At 35.8% G+C, this 20,462-nt stretch overlaps 1 protein-coding gene across 5 annotated transcripts in view; it reads left to right on the top strand.

The window, feature by feature from the left end:
* Positions 1-6,297, top strand: part of mas (trypsin-like serine protease domain-containing protein masquerade) — a 192,824-nt gene extending 186,527 nt beyond the window's left edge. For all 5 annotated transcript variants that reach the window (XM_073987408.1, XM_073987406.1, XM_073987405.1 and 2 more), the window contains exons 3-8: positions 14-172; positions 704-2,038; positions 2,102-2,714; positions 2,777-2,975; positions 5,273-5,351; positions 5,413-6,297. In XM_073987408.1, the coding sequence (XP_073843509.1) occupies positions 14-172; positions 704-2,038; positions 2,102-2,714; positions 2,777-2,975; positions 5,273-5,351; positions 5,413-5,735 (2,708 nt within the window). In that variant the 3' untranslated portion in view covers positions 5,736-6,297. The remainder of the gene's footprint in view (positions 1-13; positions 173-703; positions 2,039-2,101; positions 2,715-2,776; positions 2,976-5,272; positions 5,352-5,412) is intronic.
* Positions 6,298-20,462: the final 14,165 nt, after the last annotated feature.

The following is a 20,462-nucleotide window of genomic DNA, read 5'->3' as shown; positions in this document are numbered from 1 at the left end:
TTATATTCCCTAGTGGACAAATGCAAGGGTGTTTGTGTAACGGATCGTATTGCCGAATATTGTGAAGCATATCTGACAAGTCCAGATTGGTGTAAGGAGGGAACCAAATGTTGTGTTTCCTTAGATGATTATGCCAATACAAAAATGCCCAAAGATATTTATATACCAGCGAGTAAGTATTGATTTCACTTAGATAAAATGCCAAAAATGACAAGTTTTCCTATAGAAAACACAATTCAACTAAGCTGAATTGAAGTTTTCATATAGAAGTCACATTTCAACCAAGCAGAAAGGAAGTTTTCCTATAGAAAACAAAATTCAGCTAAGCTATGTTGAAGTTTTCCTAAAGAAAACACAATTCAGCTAAGCTAAGTTCAAGTGTTCCTATAGAAAACACAATTAAGCTAAGCTGAATTGAAGTGTTCCTATAGAAAACACAATTAAGCTAAGCTGAATTGAAGTGTTCCTATAGAAAACACAGTTCAGCTAAGCTAAATTTAAGTTTTCCTATAGAAAACACAATTCAGCTAAGCCAAATTGAAGTTTTCCTATAGAAAACACAATTCAGCTAAGCTAAATTGAAGTTTTCCTACAGAAAACACAATTCAGCTAGGCTGAATGGAAGTGTTCCCGTAGAAAACACAATTCAGCTAGGCTTTATCTCTGTCTATAACCCGTCTCACATATATCTTTGCCGTTCCAGAACATATGTCCAATTTGCCACATAACAAAACTAAGGTTACCCCCACGACAAGTAAAACAAAGGTAGCATCAACATCTTCATCTACATCCACATCGAGTACAACCACCACAACAACAACGACTTCCACTACACCCGAACCAGCACGTACAAAAATCATTAGCAGCAGTTCTAGTCAAAATAAACCCGCCAAATCGAAAAAGCCTCAACCCACTGCTGCTACAACAACGACCACAACCACCGAAGATCCAACCGAAGATGAGGAAGAAGAGGAAGAAGTCGAAGCCCAACAACAAGACGATGAAGAGACCGAAGCGAATGAGAAGAATGAAAATACCAATAATGGACAGGTTCTTAAGGAGTGCGAGGGTGAATGTATGAATGGCATTTTGGCCATTTTCTGTGATGACATCGATTCCGATGCGTTCTGTCCCAATGAGGGTAGCTGTTGTATTACTGGACAACCGGCTCAACCTACCTCACCCGCCACCAAGGTTAATCCCACAAAGGCTCCTAGCAAAATCTCATCAAAACCTGCATCAAAACCGGCTCACAAACAACCACCTCCTCCACCACCGGCGCAATCAGGTGGCGGCGGTAATGATTTGTTTTCACAGCTAATTTCATTTGCTGAGAATACCTTAAGTGGAGCCGGAGGTGGTTCCCCAGCTCCAGCACCAACTTCCCAGGCACCACCCAAAGTACCACGTTGTCCCGGTTTCTGTTTGCTCAACATTATGGCGGCCTTCTGTGAAAGACCCTCGGTTTTGATATCAGGACCGACTACCTGTTCCAAGGGTTCTGTGTGCTGCGATAATTCACGATCAGGTTCACCGAAGCCACCACCACAAACAAGATATCCACCCACCACAGCACCACCACCACCTCCCCCACCAACTCAACCACCTTATGTGGTGCCCAATACACCATTGCCAGATCCTCGTGAAGAGTGCCCAGGCTCTTGTATTGTCAGTTTGTTAAGTTTCACCTGCTTCAAAAATGCCGAAATGACTGATCTATTCAAGTGTAAGCGATCCGGCCAATCCTGTTGTGCACCCAAGAGTAAAATTCTGGAAAAACAACAATTCCAAACACGCAACGATACAGCTTATGGTCACTATCAACCAATGCCGCCACCTCACCAATTGGGTGTGCAACAGTATCCTCCACAATCTGTGTACCCACCACCTCCTCCAGCTGCATATATGCCAACACAACAACCTCAAATGCATCATCATTATCCACCACCCCCACCTCCACCGCAGCAACAGCCAACAATGCAAATGCAACCTCATCAGCAGCCAAGTTATGATTATTCCGCTTATGGACCCGGGATTCGTAAGTATTGGGATACAAATTCCAAATTACCGAAGTTACTATTTTATTTTGTTTTCTTTTCAGTTCCCCACCAAGCTGGCATACCCCCACAATTGCAGCCACAACATCAGCATTTACCGCCACCACCACCACCCAGTACCATTCCCACTACCACCACCACGACCACAACAACTACTACACCACGTCCTCATGTCTATTCTAAATATGTTTGCGGTGTTAAGGGTACTTTGCGTACTGGTCGTTCCTCACCAGCCCTTTCATTGGTCTCTTATGTTCGTGCCAAATACGGAGTCCATCGTCAGTCGAGACAGTTAAGTGAAAACTTTATCATGTCCGGCGGTATGCCAAAAACTAATGAACGTTTAATATTGGGTTCGGATATTGTACCCATACAAATACACAATGATAAATTGGGCGATTTGGTGCAGGATGATGTGACCAATTATAATCAGGTGCGATCGTACACCGATGATTATCAAGCTGCGGTATTTGCTCAAAACTATTTTGCCAATTACACATCGGGTCGTAGGCGTGCGCGTGTTGTGGGCGGTGAAGATGGCGACAACGGAGAATGGTGTTGGCAAGTTGCTCTAATCAACTCGATGAATCAGTATTTGTGTGGTGCGGCGCTTATTGGTACCCAATGGGTTTTGACCGCTGCCCATTGTGTAACGAAGTACGTAGAAGATACAGTTTGAATATTTTCATTTTTTAATTATTACGTTCTCTATTTTGCAGTATTGTGCGTTCGGGAGATGCTATTTATGTACGTGTTGGTGATTATGATTTGACCCGTAAATATGGCAGTCCAGGTGCCCAAACTTTACGTGTTGCCACCACTTATATTCATCACAATCATAATAGCCAAACTTTGGATAATGATATTGCCCTGCTGAAACTACATGGCCAAGCTGAGTTGAGAGATGGTGTTTGTTTGGTAAGTTACTGAAAGTAATGGTAAAGGAAGTAAATAAATATTCGTTAAAGGTTAAGTCTAGTCTGAATTGAAGTTTTTCTATAGAAAACATAATTCAGCTAGGCTGAATTAAAGTTATTCTAAGGATAACACAATTCAGCTAAACTGAATTGAAGTTTTCCTAAAGAAAACACAATTCAGCAGGGCGAATTGAAGTTTTCCTATAGAAAACACAATTCAGCTAGGCTGGATTGAAGTTTTCCTATAGAAAACACAATTCAGCTAGGCTGGATTGAAGTTTTCCTATAGAAAACATTATTCAGCTAGGCTGGATTGAAGTTTTCCTATAGAAAACACAATTAAGTTAGGCTTAATTGAAGTTTTCCTATAAAAAAACACTATTCAGCTAGGCTGAATTGAAGTTTTCCTATAGAAAACGCAATTAAGCTTGGCTGAATTGAAGTTTTCCTATTGAAAACACAATTAAGCTTGGCTGAATTGAAGTTTTCCTATAGAAAACACAACTCAACCAGGCAAAATTGAAGCTTTCCTATGGAAAACACAATTAATATAGGCAAAATTGAAGCTGTCCTATGGAAAACACAATTCAGCTAAGCTGAAGTGAAGTTTTCCTATAGAAAACACAATTAAGATAGGCATAATTGAAGCTTTCCTATAGAAACCATAACTCAGCCAGGCAAAATTTAAGCTTTCCTGTGGAAAACACAATTCAGCTAGGCTGAAGTGAAGTTTTCCTATAGAAAACACATTTCAGCTAGGCTGAATTGAAGTTTCCCTATAGAAAACACATTTCAGCTAAGCTGAATTGCAGTTTTCCTATGGAAAACACGATTCAGCTAAACTGACTTAAAGTATTCCTAGATAAAATACAATTAAGCTATGCTGAATTGAGGTTTTCCTATAGGAAGCAACAGAAAAAAAATTAATTATAAGTTTAGAATATTTCATGGCGGATGGTTTAAAAAGTTCAGCCTTTCCGAACTTGACGCTTGGCTAAATTAAATTTTTCCTATAGAAACCACAACTCAACCAGGCAAAATTTAAGTTTTCCTATGGAAAACACAATTCAGCTAAACTGAAGTTTTCCTATAGAAAACACAATTAAGATAGGCATAATTGAAGCTTTCCTATAGAAACCACAACTCAGCCAGGCAAAATTGTAGCTTTCCTATGGAAAACACAATTCAGCTAGGCTGAAATGAAGTTTTCCTATAGAAAACGCAATTCAGCTAGGCTGAGCTAAGCTTTCCTATAGAAACCACAACTCAGCCAGGCAAAATTGAAGCTTTCCTATGGAAAACACAATTCAGCAAGGCTGAAGTGAAATTTTCCTATAGAAAACGCCATTAAGCTTGGCTGAATTTAAGCTTTCCTATAGAAACCACAACTTAGCGAGGCAAAATTTAAGCTTTCCTATAGAAAACGCAATTAAGCTTGCCAGAATTGAAGCTTTCCTATAGAAATCACAATTCAGCTAGGATGGATTGAAGTTTTCCTATAGAAAACGCAATCCAGCTAGGCTGAATTGAAGTTTTCCTATAGAAAACACAATTCAGCTAAGCTGACTTAAAGTTTTCCTAGAGAAAACGCAGTTAAGCTTGGCTGAATTGAAGCTTTCCTATAGAAATCACAATTCAGCTAGGATGGATTGAAGTTTTCCTATAGAAAACGCAATCCAGCTAGGCTGAATTGAAGTTTTCCTATAGAAAACGCAATCCAGCTAGGCTGAATTGAAGTTTTCCTATAGAAAACACAATTCAGCTAAGCTGAATTAAAGTTTTCCTAGAGAAAACGCAGTTAAGCTTGGCTGAATTGAAGCTTTCCAATAGAAACCATAACTCAACCAGGCAAAATTGAAGCTTTCCTACGGAAAACTAGAGTTGGGCAATCTCGTTCAATTGAACGATCCGGATCACTGTCCTCGATCAAAGATGAATGAGTAACATCATAAAAACCAACGTGTGAAATTAAGTATACGCAGTTTTGTCAAAGAAATTACCGGTGTCCATTGAACGAGATAGTGATCCGGATCGTTCAATTGAACGAGATTGCCCAACTCTATGGAAAACACAATTCAGCTAGGCTGAAGTGAAATTTTCCTATAGAAATCACAATTCAGCTAGGATGGATTGAAGTTTTCCTATAGAAAACACATTTAGCTAGGCTGAATTGAAGTTTTCCTATAGAAAACACAATTCAGATAACTTCCGAACTTGTACGCTTTCTTGTTTTATAAATAATTTAGCTTATCTCTAATTCTTTTAATGTGTATTAAAATAATATTTTTCTTCCCTTAGGTTTGTCTTCCCGCTCGTGGTGTAAGTCATGCTGCTGGCAAGCGTTGTACCGTTACAGGTTATGGTTATATGGGAGAAGGTAAGTCCATAGCCAAAGTTTTCCGTTCCGTAAAATTAATATTTCTAATTTTTAATCTCAGCTGGTCCAATTCCATTGCGTGTGCGTGAAGCTGAAATCCCAATTGTTAGTGATACCGAGTGCATACGCAAAGTAAATGCCGTCACCGAGAAGATCTTCATTCTGCCGGCATCTAGTTTTTGTGCTGGCGGTGAAGAGGGCAATGATGCCTGTCAGGGTGATGGTGGTGGTCCATTGGTATGTCAAGATGATGGTTTCTATGAATTAGCCGGTCTGGTATCATGGGGCTTTGGTTGTGGCCGCGTTGATGTACCCGGCGTTTATGTTAAAGTGTCATCGTTCATTGGTTGGATCAATCAAATCATAAGTGTCAATAATTTATAGTCACATCAAAATGAGTCTTATTAGGTTCTTTCTTCCCCTTGAATAAGTTTGCTTCGCTTAGTTGCGTGCAATTTACGTATATATTATTAACTAAGTTATTACAGCAACAAAAACAAGTAAAAAACACACACACGCATATCACAAATATTGAATTATTCTATTCGTAAGATACTCGCTTTGTGTGTGAGTATTCTATGGATATAAATGATTCGAATAGAATATCTAAAGTATCGAACTTATATAAAGAATATAAGTACCAAAAAAAGGAAAAGAAAAAACACAAAAGAAGAAATATTGAATACTTATATTTACTTTTTTAATTAAACGAATACGACTGTTATTTTTTATTAGTAATTTTAATTAATCTACCATATAATGTATTTTATATTTTCATTTAGAACACGTATCTATACAGACACACTTACATTCGTGTACACATCCGTGTGAATAATTATTATTTATGTTATTTAAAGAAATTTATTTTTGTCTTAAGACTTTAATCGACAAAAAGAAAGAAAGAAAACAAAGACAATAAAGAACGTATGTAGAAATTACAGAAAAATTAAATAATATTTTAATTTGTATATATTTTAAGTATTTTTATAATAAATAAAAAAAAAAATAAATATATTTTTTAAATACCATAGATTTGTTTTCACCTTTAAAAACAAATTTACATTCAGTTTGCAGAAACAATGTCAAACAGATTTCTTCCCAGCAAAAATCTTCATTACAAACCTCCTTTTCCACCCATTATTTTAACAAGGGCATGTCGCGCGAAATATCTGGTTATTTTGTAACCACTGAACTAAGTAGATAGGGTGTCCGAAACCGGTTAACCGGTTAACCGGTTTTGAGTTACAAAACCGAAACCGGTTTTCGTCAAAAACGTCATTTTCGGTTAACCGAAAAAACCGGTTATTTGTGTCGGTTAACCGGTTTTAAAAAAGTAGTAATATTTTTAAAATTTCATTACAATTGTATTCTTGAAAGTAAACTAAACTTAACTAACAAAAGGTACGGCTAAATTATAAATGTCAGATACCTTTAAACTTGAAAATATTTTGTGTAAAATGGCACAACTTCAATATAGTTCAATTGAATGATCTATGAAAAAACTGTGTATACGTAATATCACACGGTTGTTTGAATGACGTTAATCATACGTTTTTGAATTATTACATTAAACTAAGAACTTTTCGAATTTAAGGTTATAAAGGGTACCGATAACAAAGTACATTTTGATTCCGGCACGATAATTTGAGGTTCTCAACGCAGGAAGGAGAATTCCGACTTAATAAAATGTAAATTTAATTCCTTTGGTACACAATCGTATATTTGTAAGGGCTTTTACTATTCTTAGAGCACAATTTCTGACTTATGTTTGCTGTCTCCACTTTAAGGTTGAATGTTAAATAACAAGGATATTATCAGATAATTATATAATAACGAATTAGTTATACTTAATTTACCCCTTGCCGCACATTTTTTTCAAATATTTATCAATTATGAGCAATTTTGTACGTATTTTACAAAACCGGTTTAAACCGGTTAACCGGTTTTGAATATTTTTGAAAACCGAAAACCGCTTTTTGAAAAAAACTGAAAATTTCGGTTAACCGAAAACCGTTTTGTTTGGAAAAACCGGTTTTTTTGGACACCCTATAAGTAGATAATGAGTACATTCTGACTACTTATTTCAGTGGTTACAAAATAACCAGATATTTCGCGCGACATGCCCTTGTTAAAATAATGGGTGGGAAAGGAGGTTTGTAATGAGGATTTTTGCTGGGTTGTTGGTTAGAATCTCTAACTAACTGTTTATGGGGGTTATTTTGAACGAATGACAGATTTACAACGACAATTGAATACCGAATTTGTATACAGAATAGGGAATGCCGTTGTTATGTTTGTAAGTTTATTTCCCGAAAATGTTAGAGTATATAACAACATCGCCTGTAATAAAAATAGGCTATGTTAATTTGTGAAATTCCGAGGCAATAATCCTCAAAAAGTACTGTGAGGATACACAAATACTATTTGTTAGTAAGTAGAATTTCCATGCAATCATATAAAGTTATAAACCGGAAGGATATTAGAGAGAAGTATCCCCAATAGGACGCCAATATTAAATATTGCATTTCTGATTCGTTGGAGGAAAATGAAGTAAGTAGAAGTCATTATTGTATTACGCGTGTAGTTATAGTGGAACAAGAATTAACCGAGACTACACATATATATCGTTAAATAGAAATAAGGTGTGGATATACATGGCGATTTTTCCTATAACCAAATAGTTTATTAGTCTTAGACCTTGGTAAATGTGACCCACATACTTACATACTTAAGGATAGATACAGAGAAGTGTCATTCATTCAACATACAAAAACGACTTCACTTCCACAATAATTGGTAACATTAAGAATTAATGTAAATTAATATCACTAATAAAAATTTAACCTCAGTCGGGGTTGCGAAGCGCACCGGGTTCAGCTAGTACATTACAAAGTATAACAAAGTCGAACTTTTTTTAAAATTACACGAAACCCCGCACAGATTATGAAAGACGACCGAAAAAAAGAAGACACGTGTATCGGCGTTTGAAAGTTTACGTCGAGAAGTAACCTAAATAGGCGTGGCAAGTTCCGCCCATTTCCACAGGTTTTGAAATATTCGACATCAGATTCCTTGGAATTCTTGCATTTTAGGTACAAAGTGTCTTTAGCAATATTACTGACAACAATGCGGGGTATCTTTTTATGAAAAAAATTAACCGTCATGCGAGTCACTAAAGGGGTCTTTTTGGTCCATAATAGAATTTCCGTGCAATCATATAAAGTTATATTAGGTTGTACTTTTAGCAATTGTTAGGAAAATATAAACCGGAAGGATATTAGAGAGAAGTATCCCCAATAGGACGCCAATATTAAATATTGCATTTGTGATTCATTGGAGGAAAATGAAGTAAGTAGAAATCATTATTGTATTACACGTGTAGTTATAGTGGAACAAGAATTAACCGAGGCTACACATATCTATCGTTAAATAGAAATAAGGTGTGGATATACATGGCGATTTTTCCTATAACTAAATAGTTTACTAGTCTTAGACCTTGGTTAATGTGACCCACATACTTACATACTTAAGGATAGATACAGAGAAGTGTCATTCATTCAACATACAAAAACGACTTCACTTCCACAATAATTGGTAACATTAAGAATTAATGTAAAGTAATATCACTAATAAAAATTTAATCTCAGTCGGGGTTGCGAAGCGCACCGGGTTCAGCTAGTACATTACACAGTATAACAAAATCGAACTTTTTTTTTAAATTACACGAAACCCCGCACAGATTATGAAAGAGGACCGAAAAAAAGAAGACACGTGTATCGGCGTTTTGAAAGTTTACGTCGAGAAGTAACCTAAATAGGCGTGGCAAGTTCCGCCAATTTCCACAGGTTTTGAAATATTCGACATCAGATTCCTTGGAATCCTTGCATTTTAGGTACAAAGTGTCTTTGGCAATATTACTGACAACAATGCGGGGTATCTTTTTATGAAAAAAATTAACCCTCATGCGAGTCACTAAAGGGGTCTTTTTGGTCCCTGTTTTCAAAAACGTTTAAAAACTCCTTTAAAATGTGATCGTATCAGATCAAAATATTCTACAAAATTATTTGTCATAAAATTTTACTATAGGTCCCCGAATACACCAAAACACTAAATCGGGTTAATGTTGTACTTTATCTGAGTTTATTAAGTTTTGTCCTACAAAACTTCATTCTATAGAGAAGATGTCAAAGACAAAAATATTCTCCATCAAATTTCAGTATAAGTCGCCGAATCAAGAAAATAAATACATCAAGCTTGCCAACAAAACAACCAAATATTTTTGAATAAATTTGTTTTGTTCTTTTTTCGAGTTGATGCATGAAAGTAACATGACATTTAGTTATAGACGAAAGGTTTTAAAAGAGCAATTATTCTACACAAAATTTCATTGTAAGTCCAGAACAAACTAGATATCTATGTAAAATACTTTGTTAAGAAAATGACGTTACAAAATTAGTTATTATAGGTATATATTATTTGTTAAACTTTTAGACTCTTAATTAAAATTTATTCCATACTGAGTCAAAATCTCCTAAAATGCCTCATTTTTGGGGGATGTGTCAAAAGAAGAAATGTTCCAAATCAAATTTCATTATGAGTCTCTGAACAAAAGAAATTTGTAGCTATAATATTTAACATCTCCAGAAGCTTTCGCTTTTTATATATGATTTAGGACCATATTCTACCCTTTTAATTTACATTTTCGTTATCTGCGGTCACAAAATATATTTTATTGATGTTTTTCCATAATAAATTCTTTCAGAAGATTATGTGTGCTCGATCCAAACTGTTTTTGAAATATTTATGGTGAATATATATAGGGAAAATATTGATAACCCAGGTCGGACTTTGTAAAATTACGTATTTTAGTTTGTTCTGGGACTTATAGTGAAATTTTGTGTAGAATATTTCTTCTTTTAACAACTTTCGTCTAAAACTAAATTTCATGTTACTTTCATGCATCAACCCGAAAAAAGAACAAAACTAATTTATTCAAAAAATATTTGGTTATTTTGTTGGCAAACTTGATGTATATATTTTCTTGATATATATTGCAAATACATATTTCATTTATTCGGGGACTTATATTGAAATTTGATGGAGATTATTTTTGTCTTCGACGTCTTCTATCTAGAATGAAGTTTTGTGGGACAAAACTTAATAAATTCAGATAAAGTACAGCATTAACCATAAAACGTGATTTTACTTTTGGCATATTCCCGACGTTTAGGTACGATTTAGGGTTTTGGTATATTCGGGGACCTATAGTAAAATTTTATGGCAAATAATTTTGTAGAATATTTTGATCTGATACGATCACATTTTAAAGGAGTTTTTAAACGTTTTTGGAAAAAAGGACCAAAAAGACCCCTTTAGTGACTCGCATGAGGGTTAATTTTTTCATAAAAAAATATCCCGCATTGTTGTCAGTAATATTGCCAAAGACACTTTGTACCTAAAAATGCAAGGATTCCAAGGAATCTGATGTCGAATATTTCAAAACCTGTAGAAATGGGCGGAACTTGCCATGCCTATTGAGGTTACTTCCCGACGTAAACTTTCAAAACGCCGATACACGTTTCTTCTTTTTTTTTCTATCCTCTTTCATAATCTGGCGGAATTATCTTGTAATTATTTTTTGTTGTTGTACAGTGTTATATACGTTTCTGTATAGCCCCCATATAACAATTTGTTCTGATTTTTGGTATTTTGAGGATTTAAGCTACAGTTTTTAACCGAACTAGCTGTAATTTGACATTTGAGGTTCCTAGCAGCATCAACACTTCTCCATCAAAAAAAAAATTTTTTTTGAGCGAACTACCTGTAATTTGCAATTTGGGTTTTCCAGTGGCCACAAAAATTCTTCACTAAAAATTTTCAATATAGGTCCATGTTTTGATATAGTGGTACCTCCCGATTTGAAGTGTTTAGCTACATTTTTAAATGAACTATCTGTAGTTTGACATTTGAAGCTCATGCAGTCATGAAAAATCTCCATCAAAAATTGATAATGTAGGTCCATGTTTTGGTGTAGGCCTCATATAACGGTACCTACCGATTTTCGACGTTACGGGGACTTTAGCTACAATTTTTGACATTAGAGGTTCTAAGTGGCCACAACACTTCTCCCCAAAAATTGTCAATAAATGACCATGTTTTGGTATAGCCCCCATATAACAATACATCCCGATTTTACTTGTTTTGAGGATTTTTAGCTTAATTTTTTAACCGAACTAGATTTAATTGGATATATGTGATTCCCCGAGGCCACAAAACGTCTTTACTAAAAATTGTTAACATACGTGCATGTTTTGGTGATGCCCACATATAACGGTACCTCCCGATTTTCCGTACTTTGAGAATTATAGCTCCATTTTTTTGTAACCGAACTACCTGCATTTTGCCATTGAATGCTCATTGCATCCATGAAACTTCTCCACGAAAAATTTTCAATATGGGACCCGGTTTTGGTATAGCCCGATTTTATGGTACATCCCGATTTTATGTATTTTGAAGATTTTAATAAATTTGCAGTCCATCTTCAGGTATTTTGAAGTTATTATCGAATTTTTTCGGTGGCTACAATTTGGTTTCCCATTGGCCAAATGTGTTTGTATCAGTATTTGCGGTATAAGTTGGCAGTAATTTGGCTGTTAGAGTTCCCAATGACCCAAAAAAATCTGCACCAAAAACTATGGACATAGGCCCATAACGGTACCTTTCTACTTCAAGTACTGTGAAGTTTTCCGACCGAATTAGCTTTACTTGGTTTCCAGTGGCCATCCTCCAACTAAAGTTATGGTCATAGGATATATGAGGCGCTCAGCGCCAAAACGGCCTAACTCACATGTTCAAAAAAATCAAACTGACTATAAAGATTTAGCCGGAACCTTTTGAAATAAATACTAAAAACTCCGTATTGCATTATTTTAACAGGTAGTATAACCTAGTGTTATACAATGCAATAGGGATATTTTTTAGTATTTATTTAAAAAGGTTTCGGATACTTCTTTTTAGCCTGTTTGATATTTTTGAATATGTAGGTTAGGTCGTTTTGGCGCTTAGTGCCTCATATATAACATATAACCACACAGCCCGATTTCAGGTATTTTGAAGTCTTAATCTACATGTTCGGTCCAAAATTTGCTAAAACTGGTCAGTTGTATTTCCAGCGGTCAGAAAACTTCATATTTATTTCAATTTAGTTCACAATTTTTCATGGCGGAGGCTATAAAAAGTTCGTCCTGGCGGAACTTAGCTCCTTTCCTACTTGTTCTAGGAATAGGATTGCTTCGATACGTTGTAACCACAAAGCTGCTGGAGTTAGTTGTGTGGGTTTGACAGGGAAGTAAGAAAGGTGCAGTGCGGGCTTCTGCCGCATGCTGGACAGATGTTTTCTACATTGTGTGCATCTGTGTGAATGCTATTCAAACCTGTTTGATGGACCTGTTCTTCACTTTCCAGATCACGAAGATCGCTTCTGACATGACAGAGTAGGGGGTCTCAGGGTCCCAATCACTATGATATCCGAGCAAGTACTTCAATGAGAGCACACCATTGTGTTACTGTACTGGAAGAATCTCCGTCTCCTCATGTAGATGGTCCACTGAAGACATGAGGAGACACCCTGTTGCAGTTCTCAGCGGACTACGCTGACGCCGCATTGCTTTCCACAGACTGACCTATTGCGTTACATATTGTCAACAACATTTCTTTATTTGCACTTGCAATGCTGCCGGCTAAAGACTTGAGGATCTTGTTCCTACATCGCAGATAGCTGTAATATGCGCGGACGAGGTGAACATGCTGTCCAATGTAACCCCTACAATCTTGGGGTAGTTGATGGTGGGAATTCCGCCACCATCGACCATGGCATCGACCATATCACACTCCATGTGATAAGATCAGTCAAATAGGAGATCAGCCTGACACCAGGGAAGGTACCTGACTCCAAGATCGTACAATATTCCGCATGCGCTACGACCTCAATGCCATCTGGATGGGGTGGAATACAGGAGAGGTAGAGGTTAAACAGTTCGGGAGATATCATTTCACCTTGGGGAACTTCCGGTTTTACTCTACGGAGCTTGGACTTATTGTTCCTGAATTCTACATACGACTGGCGTCCACACATATATTTGATTACACTATGCAACACTGAAAATGCACACAACTTCTAGTATGCATTTTTTGAAAGTACATATTTAGACTACAAAAACCCTAGTAGGGTTTTGTCCTGTCAGATCCAGTTCGGATTTTATGGCCTCATCTAAACCGGGCTAAATCTACACTTTTTTGCAGTTATCAGGCCTTTATCTCAGAAACGAATATGAATTTGGCCTTGCTGTCTTTAGCAATATTGTAGCCCTAAGCTAGTAGAACTTATCTTTTGAAAAAACCACATAAGAAAAACTCCATCTAGGGCATCAAAATATATAAAATATAGAAACTTGTACATAATTGCTGAAATTCTGGTCAGTATCGGCTAAACTATTAGGAGTTGAACCAAGTAATCTTTTGCAAAAATCTTCCAAATAAAATTCTCAACAATTCCTTAGAACATTCTGAAACTCAAAAATGCGTACTTCATGTTTTTTCAGCGGTGTTTTGCATCATATCTTTTACAACACGTATTTCAAACACAGTTCACACAAACAGTTTAATCTCGCATTTCGGATTTCACTAAATTATTGACATTTTTATTAAATCGTCGTTGAAAAATGTACTGAAAATAACGGGATAGGGGCATTTTACAACAATGAAATGTTCTGAGGGGTTGTGTATTACATTCCAGGGAATATTTTTCCAAAAGAAAATATTCAGAAAAAATTAACGGTTTTGGAGATACGGTGCGAAATGTATAAAAATTGTGGCATTTTTGCATATATTTTGAAATTTGAGGCAATAAATGTAGTTTTTCGAGTTCATTATTTATCCAAATATTTTATTCTTGTCCTTATCTACAAATTTTCAGAGGTCAGAAGAAGATTAGCATTGGTTTCAGAGATATAGCCCCGAATTTCTTTAAAAACTCAATATTTAACCATGTTTAGATGGGGCCATAAAATCCGAGCTGGATCTGACACAACAAAACCCAACTAGGGTTTCTTGTCGTTTGGGTCTGTACTTTCAAAAAATCCTCAGTTCGAATTGTTTGCACAAGATCACCTTAAAACTGTTGCACAGTGTTATACAACGTTTTAAACTTGGCCGGAGGGTAGTCTGCTCGATGTCCTCAATTGGCGTGTCGTGTTTGACAGTATCAAAGGTTTTTGATAAGTCGGGCGCTACGATCACTGTTCTATCGCATGGCTTGATCTGGTTGAGTCCTCGACTAATGTGTATGGAGATAGCGTGCAGAGCTGTTGTCGTGCTGTACTGCTTATGGAACACATGCTGATGATCGGCAACTGGAGGAGGAGTAAAGCCTCAAGAGTCTTTGCTACCGACAACTAAAGCGAAATCGGTCCGTACCATACACCTTTGGTGTTATCAGTGTCTGAGTTCAGTAGCAAGACCACCCTGTCCGTTTTCCAGACTTCGAGAACGGATGGTTGTCCAGCGTCAGTAAGGTTGAGAACTATGATGCGACTCCCGACTCATCCTGCTGTTTCAGCACTGCCATGAAGATTACATCATGGCCCAACTCTTTGGATGATTTAGCGTTCCTGATGGCATTTGCCAGGTTAATTTATTTGTCAGACCAGGGGACATGATGTTATATCTGAGGAACTCTGATGCTCTCCACTAATTCTGGTAGGGGCGTCCTCATTGACCGTGTAAAACGTAGAGCTTTCAATATGCTCAGTCAGCACTATACCATCTGGTCATTGCTAAGGACCGAATGCCACAACTCATGATGACCATTAAAGTCCCTCAAGACCAGTCGATTATGACCTTTCAAAAGCTACTTTATGTTGGGCCTATAACCTGAAATACAGCTATTTATCGGCGGGATGTATACGTTAAGCAACCTGCCGGGCCTCAAACCGCATGTAATACACTGGCTCTATAGGACATCTTAACCTATCGATATTTTTAATGGTGTCATGCACTAAGTAATAATTCGAACCTATCTAAACAGGCTAATGTGCTGCGGGCTGCATCTGTTCTCATCAGTGAAACAAACATAGAAAACACTCTTCAGGCGGCCTTAAATGCAATACTGAATATTCAAGCTCTGGATACTCAAGTTCAGCATCATGCAGCAGGATCACTTTGAGACTCAGAGAACTAAATATGAGCGTGGAATGTAAACGTTCTACGAAAATATAGCCTCTTTCGGCTACGTGACAAAGGGAGAACTGATTACTTTTCGCCAACACTGAACTTTGACACAGCAGATGTGCAGATGTAATCATCACGGATAGGAGTGAATGACCATTTTCACCAATGGGTCGATAATGGAGAAAGGATCGGGATCTGGTGTGTACTGTGAAGAACTAAACTTAAGACACTATACAAACTTAGCGATAACTGGTGGTTTTGTAAAAATACTTTGTAGTGTTAAATGCTTTATAACTGCATAGAACCAGCGGCCTTGATAAGATACTACAAGATCCTTAAATGACAGTGGCCTGGTCTTCCTATATCTAAATAAGTCCGATCGAATTTCTTTTCCACCTGAGTTCAACATCAACTTTTGTGGTCTGTTCTATTCATTTCCTTCTTCTTCTTCCCACCCCACTCCCTTTTACGCTCCTTTCTTAGGATGAACAGAATAGACTACTGGCCATCGAGTGGAGTAGCTGTCTATAACAATGACAGCTGCGCATCCTATCCTAGGTATTTTTTACTAACCCGACACCTCATTCGCTGATAAATCCGCTGGCAAATTTCAACCTATTTAGAGTGAGGCTGTTAAAAACTCATTACAATTGTTTACAAACTTGTAAATAGTACGATAATGAAATTGTAAATCACAACCCTTCTTTGCGCAATTAAGGATATGCAAAAATTGCATTTTCCAAAATAGAAGGATTTGCATATGCAAATATTGTAATAACTTAGAGAAAAATTTGCATAATGCCACTAATCCTTTGAACCCCTTAAGAAACACACTGGTGTTAATAACTTTCTTTGACAATAATCCAACCACTCAACAGGAGTTAAGATGTTATTGTCTAACCACGATATTTAAGTGCATGCGACCCCAAGCACAGGGGTTAAAGATGTGCCAAAAATATGCAACCTTTTCTATTTAAGTCGACATAAAGACAAACCTCAAATTGACACCTTGAGAACCCACCCTTGTTTGCAACAAAACATATTGGCAATTGATAACTGATCAGATTTGCCAATTAAGGGTTTGTTGCAAAATTGTTGTTGCCCTGTTTGAAGACGCGTGAGCGCACAACAAAAGGTCTTTTGTTTTGTTTACTCGATATTTATTTTTAATGAAAGAACTACACTGCAACACTCCTTGTAAAACTTGAGGTCATAGAGAAAGAAAGTAAATATTGTTACATATTATTAGTTAAAAATTAATTAAGCAGAAAAACAACTGTTATGAAATAAATTGCTTTGTTCCATAACCTGCAAGAATTCTATTATTTTTGGAGTTTCTTTCTAATTCATAAAGAAAAAGTGATAAAAAGTTCAAAATAGCAGACTCTTGAAGATTCTAGAAAAAAATATAATTTATATTTTTTAATTTTTTTAAAGTAAAAAATTATTTAAAATAACCGCCCTGTTCGTACTGAAACGTATTCGTTTCAAATTGGGTTTTTATCATGGTGTAATAAAACAAGGTGTAAGTTGCAATCAGTTGGTTTTTTTTAGTTTTTTTTATAAACCAAATTGTCAGAATTTATTACGGTCTACCCAGGATAATCCAAATTTAATATATTTAAATCTTTCCATTTATTTTCTGTAAATATTGCTACAAAATATTTTAACGACCCTTTGTATTCAAATATTGACATTTACTATGTGGTTTTCACAAAACAATGTTGTTAATATTCCTGTCCGTGTACTCTATAATTTGTATTAATTATTACAAAATGTTACTGAAGGTAGTTCTTTTACTTAAATTTTTACAATTAAAACTTGTTCAGTAAAGTTTTGTAAGTAAAAGGAAAAACCTATTATAAAATTGTTAGTTGTTGTAATTCATGCAAGCACCTTACTTCTTACACCATGGTTTAAAAAAATGAAAAGCATCAGTAGTGAAATTCTCTAACGCACTTTTTAGTTATCGACAAAAATCGGTCGAATTAAAAAGCAAAAAAAAGTATTTTTTTTAATTAATTTCTCTTTGGAATCAAGATTTATGATCAATAATGCATGTGGAAACAAGGAAAGCCGACGATTCGAACCCACACACCCACCACTATGTGACATGCATGTTTCGCCTTCGGTAAGGGCTCTTCAGACATATCGGATGTGGAACGGCGTCGATGTTCTCGAACTTTTCTTCTTTCAAATGCATTTTGTTTTGTTTTTTTACAACAACAATGGGGATTTCCCATTTAGTTATGCTTTCATGACAAACGCATGCATTTTCTTTGCATTTGAAAGACGAAAAGTTCGAGGACATCGAAGACGCAGACCGCAGGCGAAACATGCATGTCACATAGTGGTGGGTGTGTGGGTTCGAATCGTCGATTTTCCTTGTTCAGATGCGTTATTGATCATAAAGCTTGATTCCAAAGAGAAATTAATTAAACATTAATACTAAAAATGATCTTCGCCTGAAAAGGCAAAATTTCCAAAAAATTAAAAGTATTTTAATTTTAACAATTTTTGTCGGTAACCAAAAAAATGCGTTAGATAATCTCATTACAGATTCCGAAAAGCTTTATACATATATGGTAAAAACCAACATTAACATATTCTATATAGTATGAATGTTTTAGGAGGGATCCCATAATGTCGACCATTAACATTAATTTACGCGGAAGCTGTGTTGCCATCAATGTATAAAAATTGGTTGAAGCCAACAAGTTTTTTATGTTCTTCTCGATTTTGGCTTAAACATACATTTTATAGACCTATGCCCAATGAAAGAATGACAGAATACTCCATGGCCAACATGATACTAGTGTATACTTTTTCGATATACCCACTGTATCCACCTAATATTGATGCTGACACTTTGAAGCCGGAATTTGGGATTTTTTTAATAATCTGGACGCACAACAGGATAATATTCCTAACTCATAATAGGATTATAGAACTCGTGATTTTACGTCGTTTAATGTTTATCTAAAGAGTGTGCTCTTTACAGTATCCTAGTAATTGGAGTCTAAAGGCCAAAATTTGATGCGTGAATTTTCTTTAAAAAAACCTATTTTTTGTATTTAAAATTTACAAGTGGCATTCAATATCCTTTGAAACCCACGACTAATCCAATAAACCCTTCCGCGATCGAATCCATCCACTAAAAACGGGGATATAGATACCGCGATTTTCTTTAAAAATTTTTGCATAAATGGTATAAGGGATTCCATTTATGCAACAATTTTTAAAGAAAATCTCGGTATCTATATCCGCGATTATAATATATGCAAAAACGCGTGTCCTAAATTACAGAGTTACGCAAGTAATATGGGTGTTTAATGCAAAATATAATGTAATGCACATCCGCTGTTCTTGAAGAATCTATTTGAAATAGGTGTATATTGACGTATTTTTGATGGGCGCTAATAAAACCGGATGCGCATCAAAATCGTATGCACACTTTAAGGTTTTTGGCATTGTGAGATGCAACTGAAGACACATAATGGTCGCTGAGTGAAATATCGAAATATGCTGGATATTGAATGAGATTGATTCCCAAAATTTGATGCGCATCAACCGACTTTAACTAATTCGCGAATAACGGGCTTTTTAATTTTAATTATGTGTGGGATTTTAGCGAAATAGTTGAGAAACTCCCAAATATTTTTTTTCTAATTTTTCTAATCAGACCAAAAATATATTTGGAATAATATCCTAAAAATAAATTTGTTTCTCTTCTGTTGTTGCTATAATATGCAATTTATAAAGCCAATGTTTATAATTTTGGTTTCATATTTTTTTATGCGTTATCTAGATTCTGTACGTATGTATATTTAATTTATTTTTTAGAGGTTTATACGCACTCTTAGGAAGTATAATTTAGATTTGCTCCCAGATTTTTATACCCTCAGCATTTATGCTAACGAGGGTATATGAGGTAAAGTCAGAAAAATTGAACATTGATGAAGCCAAGGTTTGCACTATTATAATACGCGAAATATTCAAGTGTTCCACAAAATATGACCATAGTTGGACCAAATTAAGTGTTTTTAATCGAAGCTCAAAAATGTGCCAAAAAGTTAATTTGCGCGGAACCTATGACCGCGTAAATAAATAAAAATAGGTAAAAACACCTTGAAGCAAACGAGTTTTTTTTAAGGTTGTTATTCGATTGCCGGTCAAACCGTTTAAAGTATGGATATTTGCCCAAAGTAGAAGAATACAAAATGAAGATTACACTTCTAATGTATCACTTTTTAAAATTTCCACTGGATCCACCTTTATTGATGCTGATATTTTGAAACCAGATTTTAGGTGTTTTTTGTATTTTTTATTTAACAGGGACGAGCATTCTGCTTTTTCTAAAAACCATTAATAGGATTATAGTTCTCGCGATTACGCATAATTTGATATGTATATTAACTATGTAGCCTACACAGCATCACATTAATCTACTGCCAAGGCCAAAATTTAGTGCGATATTTTTTCGAAAAACTCTATTTTTGAGGTACATTATTAACAATATCCTTTTGATTGTGCTGGGACCCCAAGATATTTTACTTTTTTGATGGTCCGGATCATAAAAATCATAGATCATGAAAATCCATGCACTAGAACGGCGAAAAGAGCAACTGCAAAAACCGAAAAATGTTTTTGAAAATATCGCGGATTTAATCGCGTTTTCTGTGGATCGTTTCCTTTTCAATGAAGAAACTGACACATCACTCGCGGTTTTGGGAAAACAGCGGTTTAAAAAATTAAGTGGCATGGGAGCTATATCCGATTTATCCCATAAATAGTGTGTGATGCGAAATATGTTTAGATCGATGTATTTTTCCACGGTTGATAGTGAAATCGGATGCGCATAAAAAGTATATGCACTTTGTGCAC

Source organism: Musca autumnalis, unplaced genomic scaffold (genome assembly GCF_047663935.1).
Source record: "Musca autumnalis isolate F117 unplaced genomic scaffold, ASM4766393v1 scaffold_4, whole genome shotgun sequence".
NCBI classification, from domain to species: domain Eukaryota; kingdom Metazoa; phylum Arthropoda; class Insecta; order Diptera; family Muscidae; genus Musca; species Musca autumnalis.
Note: the sequence above shows the minus strand (reverse complement) of the source record. Positions and strands in the feature narration are given on the sequence as shown.